The sequence below is a fragment of the Mustela nigripes genome, chromosome 10, assembly GCF_022355385.1.
Source record: "Mustela nigripes isolate SB6536 chromosome 10, MUSNIG.SB6536, whole genome shotgun sequence".
NCBI classification, from domain to species: Eukaryota; Metazoa; Chordata; class Mammalia; order Carnivora; family Mustelidae; genus Mustela; species Mustela nigripes.
Window position 1 is genome coordinate 64,298,610 of NC_081566.1, and position 18,875 is coordinate 64,317,484.

General features: G+C 62.7%; 2 protein-coding genes across 12 annotated transcripts in view; one reads left to right on the forward strand and one right to left on the reverse strand.

Annotated features, from left to right (window-relative positions):
- The window catches only part of KIRREL1 (kirre like nephrin family adhesion molecule 1), an 84,685-nt gene that overhangs the window by 25,746 nt on the left and 40,064 nt on the right, over positions 1-18,875 (reverse strand). The window lies entirely within an intron of this gene.
- LOC132025818 (uncharacterized) lies at positions 411-14,126 on the forward strand. Of its 10 annotated transcripts, none has more exons than XR_009406705.1 (5): positions 411-771; positions 4,606-4,712; positions 9,224-9,383; positions 9,892-10,011; positions 10,155-10,395. XR_009406705.1 is itself a non-coding variant. In XM_059413566.1 (2 exons), the coding sequence occupies exons 1-2, from the start codon at positions 682-684 to the stop codon at positions 2,080-2,082; spliced, it is 654 nt and encodes a 217-aa protein (XP_059269549.1). In that variant the 5' UTR covers positions 411-681; the 3' UTR covers positions 2,083-2,317. The 10 variants fall into 10 exon arrangements, 1 of the variants encoding a protein (XP_059269549.1); XR_009406707.1 differs by lacking the exons at positions 411-771; positions 9,892-10,011 and adding exons at positions 3,252-3,286; positions 3,574-3,686 and having other exon boundaries at positions 10,196-10,395; XR_009406706.1 differs by lacking the exons at positions 411-771; positions 9,224-9,383; positions 9,892-10,011; positions 10,155-10,395 and adding exons at positions 3,252-3,286; positions 3,574-3,686; positions 13,039-14,126.

Here is an 18,875-nt window from a genome sequence, read left to right on the forward strand (position 1 = left end):
CGTCAGCGTTCGCTGTGGGGGAAGGGAGGGGGAAGGGCAGGCAGGCGTCCTGGTCTCGGAAGCGACCTGCCAGCCCAGGCCCACTCCCAAGGACTTGGAGCTCCCGGACTAACAAAGACTGGCAGGTGCAGCTGGAAACACGCCCCTCCCCCACTCCCATTTGGACCTCCAGCCCCCTCCGTCCTGCCAGCCCGGTGACACCTGGGCCAGACCTGATCTGACAACTCTATGCAAATGTGCCCTGGCAGGGGCCCCTGAGAATGTTTTACGGGAAGGACAAGGGCGGGCACGGGGAGCCCACGTGGGGTTGGCTGGAGCAGGTATGACCGCGGGAGCAGGAAGGGGGGCGGCGGGCGGGGGGGGGACGGTTCTGCTGAAAAACCGAATTCCAATCTGGCTTCAGTGGGAGAGGGACGGGCAGTGCGGGAGAGGAGGCAGGTGGCTGGCGAGGACTTAGCTCTGATAGGAGACAGAGGATAAGGGGAAGGCACACAGACAGAGGGCAGGAGGGGGACATCAGGCCTGGACAGTCTCGGAGCCAGAGGCCGAGGACACGGAGCCAAGCACCAGGAGCTGGGGGCAGAGCAGCAGAGCAAGTGGGCCCTCTGCCCCGGCCCCGGCCCCGGCCCCGTCTTGCACCTGCTGCTGCCTGCCCCCCACCCCCCCGCAGTCCCCAGGCCCATGCGGTGGGAGGAGAGGAGCAGAGACACGGACCGCGACAGAGGACGGGAGCGGAGGACAGCCACAGACAGAGAGCGGAGAGCAAGGCAGGTGACGTGGCAGCTGGAGGCAGGAACGGGGGGGCGGGGAGGACTGTTTCATGGGGCGGGAAGGAAGGAGCTCAGATGCCGCCGGGGCACGACAGAGAAGGGAACGAGGCAGGAAAAGGAAAGGAGAAAATCACATCCGAAAGAGAGTCCGGAGGTCAGAGTAGGACAGGGCCTTGATCACCAACGCCACACCTTCATTTGAAGACACGGAGGGTCAGCTAAGACAGGTGCTCGGGGGGGGACCCGTTCCGAGTCCCCGGTGGCTCGTGAGCCAGGCTCCCAGCTACCGAGGCCGGTCTGCCGCCGCCCAGACCCTGCTCATCCCGCGTGGACGGATGGCCGAGCAGGAGGGGGCGCCCAGCCCTTCCCTGGAAACCCTCCTTCCCTAAGCCAAGGGAGGGAAAGGGGCAGTGAGAGGCAAGTTACGGGAAAGAAGGCAGGAAGACGGCTGGAGCCGGGGGTGAGGGGGCAGGAGAAACAGTCCTGAGACATCTGGGAGAGGCTGGTGGCCGGCCGGTCGGCGAGGGGAGGGTCGGAGCCCATCCTCCGGCCTTGTCTGGAGGCCTTAAGCAATCAGGTCAAAGGAAAAGAGGGAAATCCTTGAGAAAAGGAAGGGATTTCTGAAGAGATTCGCCAGGGAGGTGGAGGGCGAGAGCATGAGGCGTCTCCGGGGCGGCTGAGGGCCAGGCCTGGTCTCTCCCCACAGAGCAGACGGTCCCAGTGACTGAAGCACCGTCTCCCTCCTCAGGCCTCCTCGGGCACCTTCTCTGGGGGAGGGCTGGTGCACCAGGCCTCACTCCCCATGCGCCAGGCCTCACCTCCCACCACGCTGCCTGTCCTGGGGTCCAGCCCCATTCCCTGCCCGGGGCCCTCCGGCACGCGGCCACAGGGCCTCCCCACAGACAAGAACAATCTCTACTTCTCTGCCGACTGCAACGTCCTGTTGCCCTCTTATGAACGTGGCTCCTTCCGAGTACAGTCTGCGAGCAGCCGGAGTGGGGCCCCCAGAGCCCCCGGCAGGCTCACATCCCAGGAAGACACACAGGCTGCTCCCCAGACCCCCTCCAGAGACGTCTCCTGGGCTTTCAGGAAAGGTGTCCAGACTCAACAGCATCCACTCAGAAGCCCAGAAGACAGGGGCGGGCGGGGGCAAGGGCGGGCATTCCCCCATCACCCGGACATGGAGAGCCGGAGGGACCCTCACTCTTCTGTCACCAGGGACGGGCTCTTTGGTCAGGACACCTGTCCAGTTCTAAGTGGAACGAACTTTATTGACCCCTGCCCCCCTCACACCCCCTCCCCTCAAAATTAAAAAAGAAAGAGCCCAGCAGATCTCAGTGTTAGAGTTTATCTCCGGCCAGAGCTGGGCTCCTCAGGGATGACCTCGCACATGCCTCCAGCAGCCCCCAAGGGACTGTCTGGCTCCAGGAGCCAGGCGGAAGGCACAGGGTGTGGACATACACCCCCAACCCGGCCCCGGCTCCCCACCAGCGTCTCTGAGAAAGGCTGCCTCCGCAGACACAGGGGTCTCCCAGGACCCCGCCCAGGCCTTTGCTACCAGCCCCCACGCCCAAGTTGAGGGACTGCGGCTCCCAAGAGAGGTTTGTATCCGCAGAGCTTGGCGCCGGCACACGGCCGTGTGCTCCCCCGTCTGGAGGTGTTCAGACAAGGGAGGGAGATCGCCTGTCAGCCACAATCCGGAGGTGCTCTGGGTCGTGTGTAAGGTCTCTTTCCAGTCCTGGCGCTTTAGGATTCTAGTCACACGCTCACACATCCCCTCTTCGACGCACACCTATCAAATGATCAATTCGTAACGGTTCGATCAAGGTAGACTGAAATGGTTTGCAGTACCGAAGTTTAGAGGAAGAAATTCTGCACAAAGCACAGGGACAGGGACAAGAACAGGTCCCTGAAAGGGTCTAGGAAGGAAAACTTCTGTCCCAGGGCAGTTAATCGTGAAACTCAACAAGTCAGCGGTGGGTGCTGGACACGCCGTCGTGTTGTCTGCAGCAATACTGTATTTTATTCTGGTTCCTTTTCGACAAGACTAGGTTGTCAACTCTCAGAGACAACAGATATAATCTTACACGCACATCCCTTCCAAAGAGACGACTACAAAACGGCTTCGCACAGAGTAGGTGCTCCATAAATGCTTACTGTTTGATGATCTTAACCAACAATTAGTGGATAAAGCAACTAAGCCCAAAGTCAATGCAATTCAATTCAATATTTACCCATTCATTCCATAAATGTGTGCTTAGTGTCTACTGCAGAGCGAGCCCTGTCCTGGGCTCTGGGCTGGTCCTGCGCCCCCGCGCACAGGCCAGGAGACGCATCCAGCCATCCAGGCAACGCAGCCTGTTGAGCGCCGAACAGAGGAGAGGCAGGAGGGAAGCAGCGTAGAGCAGTGCAAACACTGCCTTTTCCACGTGTCTGACGTCCACACCCGCCTTCCCTTGGGACGAGACCCACACTGCGTTGGCCTTCGTGAGCTCTGGCCTCCTCCACTCATACAGGTTGGATGTCGGACGCCTCGCTTGGCACACAGTGGCTATCCAATAAATGCACACTTACTGCCTACAAGTGCATTGAGCCCTGACGACGAGAAGGGTTTCAACAGCCAGGGAGCCGGGGGAGGGCACTCCAGACAAAGGGAGCAGCGGGAGCCAAGACAGGGAGACATAAAAGACCAGCGAGCAGTTGGAAGTGGCTGGAATTCAGGCACTGAAAGAAATCAGAACTAAGGTCGTATCGCTTTAAAAATTAAACAGTGTCTCCTTCTGGGCATGTCTCTCTCCTCCAGAAACTTCATTGTAGAGAGTGACTGGACATAGACAGAAGAGAGGTCTAGACAGAAAGACAGAAGCAGGCATGGTGGCAGCGGGTCCGAGGGCTGCAGGGTATCAGCCCCGTCAGGTGGGTCAGGGGGCGTGAGGCGGCTGTCTGGGGGGCGTGGGCGGGCGTGTGCACGTGTGCATGTGCGCTGGGGGGGCACGTGGGTCCTTGCGTGTGTCCACGTGTCCCATGAGCTCGCTTCTGTGTGTCTTACACCAGTGTTGATATGCAGCCACCATGACTAGGACATTCTAGGCTTTTCCAATTAATCTCCATTAAAAAGATTTCCCGCAAAGTTGCTTCTGGAGCCCCAAGCTGGGGTCACCTGGATCAATCCTGCGTAAAGTAAAGCAGCTCCAACTGGCGGCTGAATTGATCTAACGTGGTTCATCCCCCACGTGCAAGGGGCACGGAATGTTAATTTGCTGCAGGAGCCGAGGGAGTCCAGAGGCTCAGGCTCTGTAATTAATGGCTGGGGGCGCGGGCTCCCAATATGGCGGCTGTCAGTGGGCGGCAAACTCTGGGGTCTGTCTGCTCCCGATGGCTCCTGTCCTTCCTGCGTCAGTCTGCTTCTCAGCTGGGACACAAATGGCCACAGACAGCAGAAGCGGAGACCCAAGCCAGTCCTCTAAGCCTGCCGGAAATTCACAGGACATTGGTGGGGAACGCAGTGGTGGTGGCCAACTGGGAGGCCACGACAGGGTCCGTCTGGCTGTGCACACTGACTGCAGAAGCCAGAGCAGCTCTGAAGGAGGCGAGTGCTTAACAGAAAGGGGGAGCAACCCGTGTACATGCCAGTCATCCTACCATCGCCTAGTACCCTTCGCGTCCCCTCCTCCAGGCAGTCCTCCCCGAGGCGCTGTAAAGGAAGTGCGGCCTTCTCCATCCCACCCCAGCCAAACCAGCCGCTCGGGTCTGGGTCCTCCTCATCTTCCCACATGAGCCCTTCTCAACTCCTTGCTCACTTGTCTCTTCGGTCCGTGCTCTGTGTCTGCCTCAGGACCGCCCCGACTCCGGGGAAGAAGCCAAGAGCATGTCCCGACGGAGCTACTCATAAAGCTTCACCGAGGACCACGGAAAGGAGGTTGGTGGGGTCTGCGGCGTGAGGTAAGGGTAAGGCATGCAGGCGTAGGGGTGTTGGAGAAAGCAGCCTGCCTCCTCCTTCCCACGCTCTCGGCTCCTGATTCCCTCTTTCCCTTTTCGGTCTCCCTGTGTCGCCCCCGTCCAGGGCAATGTGGGGTGGGGGGGGTTCTTTCCTTCCTCTGCCTCCACGGCCCCTGCTCTCTGCAGTAACATGACAATCCCTCACTCTGCTGCCCAGCCCTCGCTGGGGAGAAGTTCCCTTTGATTGCTTGTGACACCAATCTCACAACAAATTTAGCACCTCGTTTCCCGGATGAGCCAATATTCCCCCTCGATTATCTCCCAGTGAGGGGGACAGGGCGCCGTGCATGCCAACAAGCAGCTTAGGCCTCCCCTGGATATCAGAGCCAATCAAGCTCACCGTCCCCCCCAGGATGGATGGGGTGGGCGGGAGGAGTTCTCCGGGGAGGACGGCTCCGAGAGTGACGGGAAGGTCGGGGGGGAGGGCAGGAGAACAGTCGGGGAACAGAGAGGCCCCCGGAAAGCCGGCCCTCAGCGGCTCTGTGTGCAGGTTCTGTGACGTGGAAGGTGGTGGTGGGAGCAGAGTCTGGCTTGTGTTTCGGTGATTCTAGATGTTTCTTCCCAAGGCTCTCCTGAGATCTTGGCATGAGGCTAATTGGGGGGGGGAGGATGACCTGGAATGGGGAGGGGTCCCTGCCCCGCCACGGACCGAATCGGTGGGGGGAGGCATGTCCCTACTCTGTGCCCCACGCCAGCAGTCCCTGACACCTCGTCCGCCGCGGAAACGACTTTTCCTAACAAAACTACTGGCTCCTGGCTGGGCAGCTGGGAGGGGCCGGTGTCCTCCGAGGCATATGCCCCACAGGGTTGATGAGGGGCAGTGAAAAGGAATTTCTCAAGGAAAAGGTGGGGAGGGAGCAGACTCAGGTAGCCGAGGAGGAGGAGGAGGAGAGGCAGCGTTGCGGCCCGGGAGAATGGAATAAAGAGGAAGGGGCCGGAACCGACAGCTCCACGGAGGTCAGAGAGATTCCGAGCCCAGAAGACGGGACAGAGCCCGGGGCAGGTGGGCAGCTGGTGCAGAGGAAGGGCTGGGGCTCCTGGCTCACCCGTAGTGACCGGGACAGGGGGCCGGAGAAGGCGGGGTAGGGGTCAGAGGCTCCAGAACTGAGCTGGGGGAGAGCAGGGAGCGGGAGTCGGGAATGCAGGGAAGGCAGGAGGAGGAGCCGCGGGCCAGGAGCTGCGGCGGACACCGGGAGGGTCAGCAGATGTGCGCTGTCATTAAACGGATTCCAGTCCGTCCGGGGGGGCCTCGGGAGCCGGGGTGAGCTACGGCGGGGAGAGGCCAGCAGCAGAGCCCAGGAGGAAGGAGGAGGCTCACACCGGGCTGTGTTGGTTTCCACACCAGCCCCACACATGACCGCAGCACACCTTAACGCCCACACTGGTCCCAACCAGAATCTAGTCCCAGCAGCCACTCAACCCCAAGCTCCAGCTAGAACCCCAGCTTCTAGAAGGCCGACGGCTCAGGCTCCCTCGGCGCCCGCCCAGCACAAGTGAAGTCGTCAGCAGGGGGTTATTGACTCCGTGAGGGCACAAGCCAAATGCAACAGTAGCCCTTAACGGTCACCTGCTCAGGCCTGACCCCCTGCAACCCCCGTGCCGCACTGAGCAGGGGTCAGCTCCAAGCCCCGGCTCCAGCCGGCGCCCACCTCAATCCCGAGGGCCGCCGACCCTCGTGCAGCTTCATGAACCGTCTGACCTCAGTCTGCTTCTGCCTCACACCCCTGGTCAGGGGACGATGCATTCGGGCGAACGACAGGGTCAGCTCAACCGGGGGCCGCGACACGGTGGGAACGTGGGCACCTGAATCCTCAGGCTAATTACGGAGGCTTATGCTTGTCTGGAAGCCGGCTGCCCAGAGCTCTCTGCCCTCGGAAGACGGGCTGAACAAGGCTTAGACACAGGACGAGAGGACCCGGATGCCAAGACCCCGGATGCCAAGTCCCCAGGAAGAGTGAGTTTGACCTTGAGAGGTGACTTCGCAGACAGGAGTCCACGGATCATGAATGGACTGTGGTCAGGACGCAGTCTGAACGGCTTCCCATGCGTTGCTGACCCTGCGTGTCTGGTCCAGACACAGGGCCTAGTGGCCCTTCCTGGGGTGCCCAGTGGAGGCACTGCAGTGGAGAGGGTGCCCCGGAGGTTCTGAGTGGCCCAGAGACCCCGCCGTTGGCCCCCTGACTCAGGAGCGGGGCCTCCCCCCGGGCCCTGCCCCTCCGTGCTCCTCCCGGGACCCCAGGGCCAAGGCTGGGACAGGAGCTGAGTGTTCTGTTCTGTTCTTGTAGCAGCCAAATCTGGTTACTGGCAGGGGTGATGGACGAGCTGGCCCTGGAGCCCCGGCTCAGGCCGCGGGAGGATGGAGTTGCCCTGTCACTCCTTCTCCACGGGATGAAGCGTCGGGTCCCAGACATCATCTGCAGCGGGCACGCCTCCGAGGTGTCTCTGGAAGCAAGACGCCGCTCCAACCAGGTCTTGAGAGAACCTGTGCACCCACACACCCACAGCAGCCCCCCGAGTCCTGCCAGAGTGGGGTCAGGAACCCAGCAGCACGAGTCCCTGGGCCTGGGTGGGACACCCCCCCCCCCCGCCGGCCAGCTGCCACTTCTGCGGGGGACGCCCTTGGAGGGGGAGTGGAAGAGGCGGCCTCCCCCTGGCTGGGGGCCTCGGGGCATTTCTCAGTGACAGCCACAGGCCTCGCAAGCCTGGGGCAGGGCAGGGAGGGAGGAGGGAGAGAGACAGCACGGAATAATAATGAAGGATTTTTAATAACTCGTCAGCCATGGTGTCAGCTGAACAGCCGCGCAGGGCAACCCACTGGGAAAACTTTGTGAGGAATCGTCTTCCCAGCAAGCGAGAAGGGAGAGGAGTCAGGACGGCGGAGGGCGGGCAAGCGTCCGCGGGCTCCCCGGCCCCGGCCCTCGCGGCGCTTCCACTCGGGGCCAGACCCCCAGGCCACAGCCGCGCCCAGGGCCGGAGTCGTGTCGTGGCGGAGGAGTCACAGAGCACGGGCAAGCCCTCCGCCCCCAGAAACACAGCCCCCTACTCGCTCGAAGGCAATGATGTGCTTATCAAAGGGCTTCTTCTCTTTCCCTAATAACTCACCAGGGGGTTGTTGGAAGTAGGAGTGTCGTCAAAGGGTAAAGCCCCCGCTGACCACCTTTCCAATGGCCTCGTTTGCACACAAGGACACCAAGGTCCAAACTGTGGCGAACACAGTGCTGGCAGAGCGGGGCCTCTGGGACCTAGAAATCCAGATCTCAAAACGAGCACAGTTTTATGGAGTGAGAATTCCCGCGACCTTTCCCGGGGCCGGTGCCGCAGAGAGGGCAGTACCCAACTCTCCAGCAGGCCAGGGCCGGGAACGGCAGCAGAACGTGGGGCGACCTGTCGTAACAGGACACGTCCTGCCTTTCCCTCTGATCATTCTTGGCAGGCTTCCTGGAAGCGGTGACTGTGGATGTGGGCTGGGAGATGGAGAGATTTTCCAAGCCTTTGGAGCAATAGCTGGGAAAGAGCTCAAGGACAAGGAGAGAAGGGAATATTCTAGGTCTGTGCAAAGCCCCGGGAAGCAGTGAAGAGATGAGGGTCCTTTCCTGCACATCTGTGAAAGCCACAGAGGCTGGGGTGGAGGGGCTGGAAGCTCCCGTTCTTGGGAGGTCAGGGACCTTGCAGGCCTAGGGGCTCCGAGCAGACCACCAAAGACAAGGCAGGGCGAACCCTCCAGGTCCAGAGAGGTGAGCTAGCTGGGCTCCCCCAGAAGCCCTGGCAGCCTGCCCACACCCTGCACATAGACGCGGAAGGAGGGTGTGCCTGGGACGCAGGCCCCTACCCCAGCCAAAACCCAGAGCCCCCCAAGTCAGTGGCAGCTCTGCCGACACCAGGCGCGTGGCGAGGTCTTGCGAGTGACAGCAGGAGTGCTGGGGGCTTTCTGGGAGAAGAATGACACAGGAGAGGTGCGGGGGGGGGGGGGACGGGGGCTGGGGGACAGGGGAGGCACCTCCAGGCCCTGGCGGGAGGCCAAGTCCGAAGGCTTCCTTCCTGGTTCGGAAAGAGAAACCGAGGTATCAGGGAGCAGACCCGTGCTCCTGAGAAGTCCTGCAGCGAAGCCGGCAGCCAGCCCCCCCGGCCCCGCCAGCCGCTCGGCAAGATGTAAAGTGCCATCCAAACGCGATGCATTATTAACACTTCAGAAATCATATTTCACAGCCGCCCGCTGGAGCTGGGAAGGGGCTCTTTGCTCCTGCTCCCAGGCCGGGAGTTATTGTTAGAGCCGCGTGTGACAGCAGCGACACGTGACCGGGGCTGAGAGGGTGGAGGCCGGGGGCACCCGGGGGCGCCCGTACTCCCCTGCCCCCCGGGGCTGGCCCGACCAGGCAGGCAAGCGGACCCTCCCTCTCCCACCTTCTGGAAGACCCTGGCAGAGGGCAGGCTGAGCCCCCCACCCGGCCCCTTAGCTCCAGGCCACCGGTCTTGCCCCATCCTGCATGGTGAGGAGGAATTCGAGGGTGGAGGAGGCTCCAGCCTGACGGAGGAGGCAAGTCCCCCGGATGGACACAAGGGCAGGAGATCCAGAAGGTCACGACGGCGGGGGCTTCCCAGGAAAGGAGGGTCCAGGTCCGCTTGGGGAGGAGCAGACTGTGCGGTCCAGGGTGGGTAGGGGCTGAGAGGCCTACCGGTGGTCCGGGCACACGAGGGAAGGGCGTGGACTGGCAGGGACTGGCTCTGCCCAGCTGGGCTGGGAGGGGCGCGCCTCAGGGCACAGGGAAGAGGAAGCAGGCCAGGGAGCTGGGCGCTGTCCCCACTGCAGGACACCAGCCACGGTACCAGGGGGAAGGAGGGTTGGGAGGGACGGCCCTGCCCGCCAAGCACAGGCCCGACTCTTGGGGAAGAAACAAGAAGGGCCCAGGGGTGGATGTGGGGGACGGAGGCTGCCTGTCCTGGCCAGGCCCTCCCGCGACCCATCCCGCTCCCGCCTGCAGGCGCTGGGCCCCCGTCCGGGCGCCGCGGGGCCAATGTGGGCAGCTTGTAATTAGGCAGAGGGAACAGACGAACCAATTTTCAATTAAAACCTTATCTACAGGGTGCATAGATAGAAAGGCGGGTGGGTTTGATTCTTTTCTAGGCCAGCCTTCAATATTTGCCGTGCCTGGAAGGAGACGCGGGGAGGGCGCCCAGCAGCCCTGGCGACATATAAATTCTGCTCATAATTACATGACTTTCAACACCACGAGATGCCAATAAAGTATTTGCAAGGCCCACAAATGAACAGCGTGCTGGCGTTCCCGAGCCGGTGCTTGGGCAGCCCGCGCACAGGGAGGGGTGGCCACGTCTGGGTGGGGAGGGGGCTTCTGCAGGGCGGGGGGGGGGGGAGGGGGGAGCGCTGAGGCTGCGGATTGGCCTCCTCCTCCTCCTCGGTTTCTCCGCAGATACCAGCCTCAGGGCCCCGGGCTCCCTGCCCCGTCTCTTGAAACCCCAGCTCTGTTAGGCCCGCCAAAACACAGGATGTGAGCTCTGCTCTTCCAGAAGGAGGTGGGGAAGCCTCCCTCCCCTTCCCGAGCCCGGGCCCTCTCCGGCTCCCACCTTCCCGACTGTGGACTGGGCAGCCCCTTCCCACCTGCCGGCCCGGTGGCAAGTACCAGCCCCACCTTCCAGCACGGTCTTCTCAGGGGAAACCCACGGCAGGGGCGGCAGGAGCGGGGGGTGGGGGCAGCAGGAGAGCCCCTCTGACCCGCGCGCAGACGCCCTCTGCTAAGGGGAGGCCCCCGTGGGCCCCATCACACCCACCCCCACCCACAGTGTGGGCGGCGAGCGGGTCAGGAACCTGGTCCTCCCCCCGTCTAGGCCCAGCCGCCCCACACGGGTCCTCGCAGGAGGCACTCGGTACAAGACACATCTGCGGAATCGGACAGAACGGAGGAGGCAGGACGACCAGCAACGCTCACAGCTTGGCACGGGACAGACGTTCCTAGAGATGGCAGCAAAAACTACCTGGGCTGGAAACCAGAACGGGCTTCGACTCCAGCTCTGCCCCTTCCTCCCTCCCTGCGCCCCCAGCCTCTTCCACGAAGTGCATGGCCCGGATGGGACACGGATTTGGCACCGCCCCCTCCCGAGAGGGTGGGGCCTTCCAAGGACCGGTGGGGGCCCTGAGAGCCATTCGCAGAAAATGTCCTGTGCCACGGGCCCGCCACTCTGCGCTCAGCATGCTTCTGCGATACTAAAACACTCAGTAATAGCAATAATGGTGCCTCCACCGACATCCACTGGCAACTGGTTGGCAAGAAATCTCGTAACTTATGCGGGAGGATTCCCAGAATCCGACCCATTCTCACCACGAACAACTTTCTGCCTCTGGTTCCAGCCAAGCCAGAGAGAACCTTGAACGCTAAACAATTCAGTTCAATTCTGTTCCACACAAAGCAGCAACAAGTCTTGGGGACCTACTGTGTGCCAGAGTTTCTACTGAGTTCCGCGGAGATAAGGGGATTAATACGGCGCAGCCGAGCTCCTGGGGCGTCTCTAATAAATAGCTTCAGTTAGAGATAAGGCTCGGGCCAGGCATGGGCTTTGGTGTTCAGGAGACACATGATTAATCCTGATGGTGGGGAGAGAGGAGAGGGACTTGGGCAGAGACTATGTAAGGGGCACAACAACCCCCCCCCCCCCCAGCAGATACGGAGGTGAAGCGATTCCAGGCAGGAAGAACACTGGGGACAAATGTGTGTGGCGTGTGTGGGGAAGAGTCTGGGAGGGCGGGAGCTCGGGGGACTTGTGCAAGGGTAGGTTGTCGGGATTAAAGTGATAATCCCCTGCATTGTACTTGCAAACAACATGTGCACGGCAATTACAAGGTACCACATTTTTACGGCTTATGGGACCCACGACGGGGCAGGTGGACTGGGGTCAGGTTGTGGCAGGTCCTGCATTCACCCCTCTGCACCTACCCTCCGGGGCCTCAGCCACCGTGCTGGAGGCTGGGGGTCCGCCGTGGGATCCCACCGCTTCCTGCTCCCCAGAGAACGTACATGGGAGCACGACTGCCACGGGTGAATGCCTCGCGGGGTTACAGGCACGGTGATAACATATGGAAGGGACATCGTGGGTGCACAGAGAGAAAAAGAGTCCATTTCACCTGGGGCGAGGTGAGGGAAGGCCTCCCAGGGAGGCCAGAGCCCTGGGACCGGGGTTGGCAGAGTGGGAGGCGTCCCAGGGACAGAGGACGGGAGCCTCACCGCGGGGCTGGCCTGTTTCCCCCAGGAAGACCATAAAGGAGAGCAAGACTCCGAGGCAGGATGTCTGGGGGACGGCGGCATCGGCAGGTGGCTCTGATGAGAGACAGAAGACACAAGCAGGTTGGGCCGGGTCCGCGCTGCCCTACCCAGTCACAGGACGGGCTCGATCCTGTCAGCTGGAGGGGATGATGGAGCAGGAGGCGGGCGGCCCCGCCAGCAGCCAGGGGCCGGCTCCGTGGGGAGCTGCAGCTGGATGCAGGATGGAGAGTACGCACTGCCCGGAGGACGTGGGATCCGTGGGGACGGTCTTCAGCCGGGGTCACTGGGCGGTGGGAAAAGTCCAGACTCCTGGAGGGGGGCGGGATCGGGGCAACTTGGCAATCACCCAAGGTCATCCCAAGGAGCATCTCATCCCCTGGGCCACCGGCCACTGAAGGGGGGATCTGTTACCCATATCGGGGGAAGAGTAAGCAAGACGGGAGCCTGACTTAGGCTGTGGCTCTCAGAGGGGAGGGCCCTGCTCCCATGCTGGTGCCCTTGAGGCCCCAGGGTGGCTGTTGGCCGCGTTCAGGTGCGGGCATGAAGCGAGCCGCCCAGCCAGTGCTTCAGAGTAAGCCACAGCCATCACTCCGCGGACGACGGCGCCGCACCTGTAGGCCGTTTGTTGTGTGACCCTTAATCAGGACGGCTTATCCTCCACGACTGCGGGTGTCAGGAGCTGGGGACCGGCGCCAGGGGCCGGGCTGGGCATGTCCCCTGCTTCAGGAGGGCCGCCCTTCCAGGCAGAGGGAACAGCATGAGCACAGGCTCAGCGTGTGAGCGCGAGCGGACTGCCCATGGGCCCCTTGCCCAGACCCGGCCGGGCTTCCTGCTGTCACGTTGTCAGGAATCCGAGAAGGGAAAGCTTGAAAAAGATAAGATAGCGAGAGCAGGGGTGGGCGAACTGGATGGCCGCCGTCCGACCGCTGCCCCACGTCCTGGAACGTTATGGCTGGAGAAGACCACAGATGACGTCACCCAACCCTCTTGTTTCACAGATGGGGAGACTGAGGCCCAGAGAGGTGAGGCAGATCCTCCGAAGCCACAGAGCTGGACACCAGGAGCACAGCTCAGGGACCGACTCCATCCCGCCGGCCGCCACGAGAGTCTTGTGAGCACTGGACGCCTGGACTCTTGCGAGTGGAGTGGTCTCTCATGGTTAAGTGACTCCTGCTGTCGTCAGTAATACCGTCCTGCTTCTGGTGGCCTCCGAGCCCTTTCTCTGATACCCCCGGGCCCTGCAGAACCCGGGACCGAGGGCCTTGGGATTCATCCTCTCCTCCCGCCAGGAGGCCACAGCACACGGGGCTGAGCTGCTGCCCGGGGATCCGAGCCCCCGGGAGCCAGGAGCTCCCGGATGTGTGTTCTGGACGCTGTCTCCAGCTACGCGGCACACCTCTGCACTCCCCCCCACCCAGCCCTCCCTCCCCCAACCCCTCCTGTGGACAACGGCCAAGGGCCTCCATCCAGGGCCTGCAGAGAGTGCTCCCCAGCACGTGGACCAGCTCGGTCCGTGGTCACAGGCAGACCGTGGCTGCTGTGGCCCGAGCACCTTCCCCCTGGTGTCCTGGTCCTTCTGCGCACTGGCCCTGCCACGTCTCCACCCACAGTCCAGGTGGACGCTCACCACAGGCCCCTCCTTGCTTACCTCATGCCAGGGACCCTCTGAAGCGGCTCGGTCATCACGGCCAACCCGCCCCCCCCGGCTGAAACCCCATCTTGGCTCCCCTGGCCTATGGCAACAACCCCTGATCAGTTCCCTGCCTCCAGCTCGCACCCCTGAAGTGCATTCGCTACACAGTGGCCTGAATGATCTTCCTAAGACACAGATCTACTATCACCACCACCACCAATGGCTCCCCAGTGACTTCAAAGGAAGCTCAAATTAGCTGAGGGACTGGCCGGCCTCACTGCCGCTCCGGCATGGTCCTCCAGAAACTCTGGCCTCGGCCTCCACCTTGCCCTCTCCAGCTCCCCCTCCTCCTCCTGGGCCAAGGCCCCGCCTGAGCTCCCAGCCCTGTGACCGCAAGCCCTGAGGACGGCGGCTGTAATCCGTCCTTACCTCCCCTGGCAAATATATTTTTATTCATTCTGTCTCCTCCTTTGCTAACCAAGTCTTCCTCTCCAACGTACCCCAAATGCCCCCTCTTCTAGGAAGCTTTTCCGGCGTTGGGGCCACACGCCGTAGCATCTCGGCCTTACCGGACACTTCTCTCCCACGAGGGAGCCCCGCTCCCCAGCTGGTCTGCTCGTTGCTTCTCAAGGCAGCCAGTGCCCTGGGTCGATGTCCCGCGATTTCCTACCCCTGCCCTTCCCCCCCAGCCGCGGGGCGAGGACCGTGCCTCCAGCCAGGGGCGCCACCCCACATGCGTATTTGCTGTGACAGGTGCGTGGCCACGTTGCTAAGGGCCCGCACTGAACTGCTGACTTGTGCGTTTTATGTTATTTTTGTCTGCGAGCAAAGGTGAGTGTTCCCTTTCCCTTCGTAGGCGTTTCTCTGCGCTCTCTGTGTCCCAATTTGGAGGACAGCTCCGAGATGCCTCCCCGCTTTGAAGCTCCGCGAGTCTGCCTCTGGGCCTCTGGGCATTCACTGGGGGCAGCGGCTCCGTCTATTTCTTCCCTCAAGGCTCAGCACACCAGAGGCTCGGAGAGGCCACGCCGAGCGGGAGCCTTTCCTAGTCGGTTCCCTTCCCATTCCCTCTCGGGACAGGCAGGAGTCCGGGGGCTGACCCGGCTGACTCGGTGGCCACCTGTGCAGCCCGGGGCCGTGTGCTCTCCGTCTCTGAACCTCGGGGTGCGCCTCTGTAAAACGGGGGTGATGTCAGTGTTTCCTCACAGAGCGTGAGCCTCAGCACGTCTTCCATTCTGATGGTTCCTTGTCCCCCGTCCTAACGCTTTCCTACTCAGTGTGCGCGTCTCACACTTTCTGACCCGGGGTCCCCACAGGTGTCCTGAGCACCAGGGAGCCTGCGGACCGGGGGTGGGGGGGCTGGTGCCGGAAGCCCGAGGACGCGCGGTGCTAAGGCTCCCTCAGGCTCCGAGCGCTCCAGGCAGTAACAGCCCCGAAGCAGGGTCAAGGGAAAGACCGGGTCAGGCCGTGCGGAGCCACACTGGGGAGGGGCCACGGGTGACGGATCATTCCACCGCAGACCCAAACCCTGGCCCCAGAGCACGTGGGTGTGTGGGTGAGAGCGGGTTCTAACCGGCGTGGCTGAGCATGGGGCAGCCCTGGGGGGGTGTGCGCTGGGGACTCTGAGCGTGGTCACAGCCCCAGCCCCACCTCTGCCCCGGTAGGTGACCTCGAGCCAGGCCTCCTGCTCTGGGCCTTAGTCAACCCACTGTACAACAGAGGGATCGTGAGGTCGTGCGGTTGAGGACAAAGGGCCCCCACCTCTGCCCTGGGTTTTATCACGAGGGTGTCTACCTGGCTCAGCCACCCAGAAAACAGCCTGATCTCCCCAGGCGACCCCAGCCCTGTTGTGCTCCCGCTGCCAGCCGGAGAGGCCGTGTGTTCCGTGGGGCTGGAGCCGGCTGCCCAGGTTGGCATCACGCACGTGGCCGGCACACGGCGGGCACTCGGTAGGCACATGGCGGGCACTCGGCCGGCACACGGCGGGGACACGGCAGAGCTCTCTTCAGTGAGTAAACAAGCAGGTGCTGGCCCCTGTCACTCTCACCCCTGCCTGCACGGCTGCCTCCTCTCTGCGGCTTCGAACCACCGGCCCCTGGTCCCCTCTCTGGAGTCACATGGAATGAATCTGCTTCTCCCGACAGAGCTCCCGGCCCTCAAGCAGAGCTGGGGCGCGGCCCGCAGGCTCCTCTTCTCAGGACCACACAGCCCAGGGACTCTCCACAGGCGCCGAGGCCCCGCAGCCACCTCTCCATGGGCCCAGCCCCTGCCCCGTCTCTCCACTCTGGTCACAGCAAACCCTCGGAGAACAGCTGCCTCTGGGGTCCCTCCCACTCTCCCAGAGAGTCGCGCCCGGCTTCCCTGCTCAGTGTCACCCAGGACCTCGGGGGGCCACATCCAACATCATCTGTTGCCTCCGTCCCCACCTCGCTCCATGGGTCAGCACCGTTGGCTACAGCGGACGGCTGCTCCCTGGGCTCGCGGGTCGGGCACTCTCCCGGTCCTCCTCCCCCCGCCTCATCCGAGCCCCCCGCTGGCTGCCCACCCCTGTCCTGCCCCTGCCGTCTCCCCGCAGCACACCTCCCCTGGCTGGCTCAAACCTCTCCCTCAAGCTCTGGCCAGAGCCGCCAGTCGGCTTCGCTCCCAGCTGTCCCTGGGTGTCCGATGGGCATCTCACACTTCTCTCCAAAATGGAACTCATGATCTTCATCCCCTAAACCTGGTCCTCTCAGCAACCTCTAGTCCTAACACAGCGGCCCAAGTGACCCTGTTGAAACAGAAATGATATCACACTTGTCCGCTCAGAACCTATCCCGCACTGCCCGTCGCGTTCAGCGAAAACACAAGTCCTCCTGATTCCTTCAAGGTTCTTGTCCCACAGTAACTTGTCCGATCCTCTTCCTGGGCTCCCGGGACAGAGGCTGTAAACCCTGGGGACTTCTCCAATGAGAAGAGTGTCTGTGGGCTGCTGGACCACAGCTGGGTTTGTGCTAAGAAAGTGACTTTGGACAGGGGCTGGTCCTACAGGTAGACGAGCCATGGGGCTGGGGGGCTGCGGCTCAGGGCCACAGGTACCAGCCCAACCTGCTGGCCTCAGGGGCAGGAGGAGGGCTTGGGGGGTTCCACCACAGGCCGGCGAGCCACTCACAACACTCCAATAAACACTGGATGCTGAGGGGGGGGCTCCTGGTTGGTGGCCTCCTCCATGTGCCTGGAGGGAGATGGCCTGACTCCCCAGGGAGCGGATGTGGGGCTCCTCTCCTCTGCTTGGTCCCGACTTGTCTCCTTCCCAGTGAGGTTCTGTGAGCTCCTCAGGGAACCTGAGGGTGGCTGTGGTCAGAAGTGCGGTGCCCGGGGTCTCGCACACTCATTTGGGGCCATGCCCTCCGTCTGCGGACTGTGGACCAACTCAGGACCCCAGAGCAGTGCACGTGGGCCCTTGTGATTACACACACACGCGCCATGTGCACACGCACACACATGCCTACTCCTACCACTGTTCCCTGCTCACTCCATTACATCCGCACTCGATTTTCCTTAAACGCAGCAGAAACCCTCGGATCTCAGGACCTTTGCATATGCTGTTCTTTCGGCCTGGAACACCTCTGCTGTCTGCACCCACTCCCCCCTCTCCTGATTCAGACCCGGCTCTACCGCCTTCTGGGGGGGTTCTTCTGGGACCACCCCACTTCAGATCAGGCCACGCCCCCTGACGTTCCACGGTCCCTTTCTCTGGATTTATTATTCCTCCAACACATACCAATCTCCAGCCTACCTTATGCCTTACTTCCTAATTTACTTCTGGTCTCTTTCCCTGATATGAGCCTTCCAAGATCCACAAGGTAGAAAGGGCCACACTCAAACTCACCCCACCCTGCTGGTTGCTGTAAGCTCGGCACGGAGAGAGGGCCTGGCACTTCAAAAACATGGAACACGTAAGAACGAGTGTTGTGATTTCTAGAAGCTTTACCGCCGCCCTCGTCTAGGGAAGCCCACTTGGTCCACTTCCCATGACAGCGGGCGTCTCCCGAGGATGGATGCTGCCGGGCACGGCCTTCCAGGACAGTGCAGCGGGCCGCCCCACCCACGAAGGGTCTCCACGGGGCATGGGAGGCACACAGTGGGCTTCACCTCCCGCCATGCCACCTTGGGTCCCGTCCGTCGCGCCCACTCGTGTGCTCCCAGCAGGGGGCCTGGTGCCTATGCCAGGACGACGTCCCATTCACACCGGCCCACTGCGTGAGTGTCAGATGTGGACTGTGCCACCGAGCCCTCCGCACGCTCCCTCACAAGGCCTATCACCAGCCTCGCTTCACGGACGGCAAGGTGGCAGGTGAGAGAGAAAGCACACCGTTCGCCTCACGTCAGAAGGCCTGCCGTCCACTGCGCTGTGGCGGGAAAGCCGAGCTGAAGTCTAGGTCTTCCGGCGTCAAAGAGCAGGCCCCCGACCTCGGAGCCGCACTGCCCCCACGGCAGCTAGGCGTGCCCCAGCGAGCCAGCCCTCTGCGCCCCGTCTCTTCCTCCACGCGATGCACCTGCCGAGACCGGACCGGGACGGGCCAGCCGGGGCTCAGCCACCCTGCAGGCTGTGCAAGTGGCCGCGGGTAGGAGAGCGGCAGAGAGCTGCCCGAGCCTGCTGTCCTCCACACGGGGCTCCCTTCGCCTGAAGCTACTGAGGACGGCTCCCTCCCGCCCCGGGGAGGCGTCCACGGTGCTGACACAGAACCGCCGGCAGCCCACAGGCACGGGCCGCCAGGGGCTCCCACACCCGCGGGCGCTCCATGGCTGGTCCTGGTGGGAGCTCGGGGAAGCAGGCCAGGAGGCCCCCGGTGGGTCCTGAGGCTCACAGCCCCCTCCCCAGCCTGGTCCGTGTGTCTCCAGGAGGCCTCCTTCTACTCGTCCCCTCCTCTCCCCAGGAGGACAGAAGCCTCCTCTGTGGCCCCTGGACCTTCACTGTGTTGAGGCGCCCGGGCTCCAGGAAGGCGGCGGAGGAAAGTGGCGGCAGCCGGAGAGAAATGGCGGGAGCCCCGTCCGACTTCCCAAAGCTGCCCCCTCGGGTCCCCTGAACTGTCAGTGTTCCCAGACACGGAGGCCTTTATCCCCTGAAAGGGAGCAGCCAGGCAGAAAGACAAAGGCCATATCTGATCCCGGCTGGGGCGAGGCCGCGGGGGGGGGGGGGGGGGGGGGGGGGGGGGGGGGGGGGCC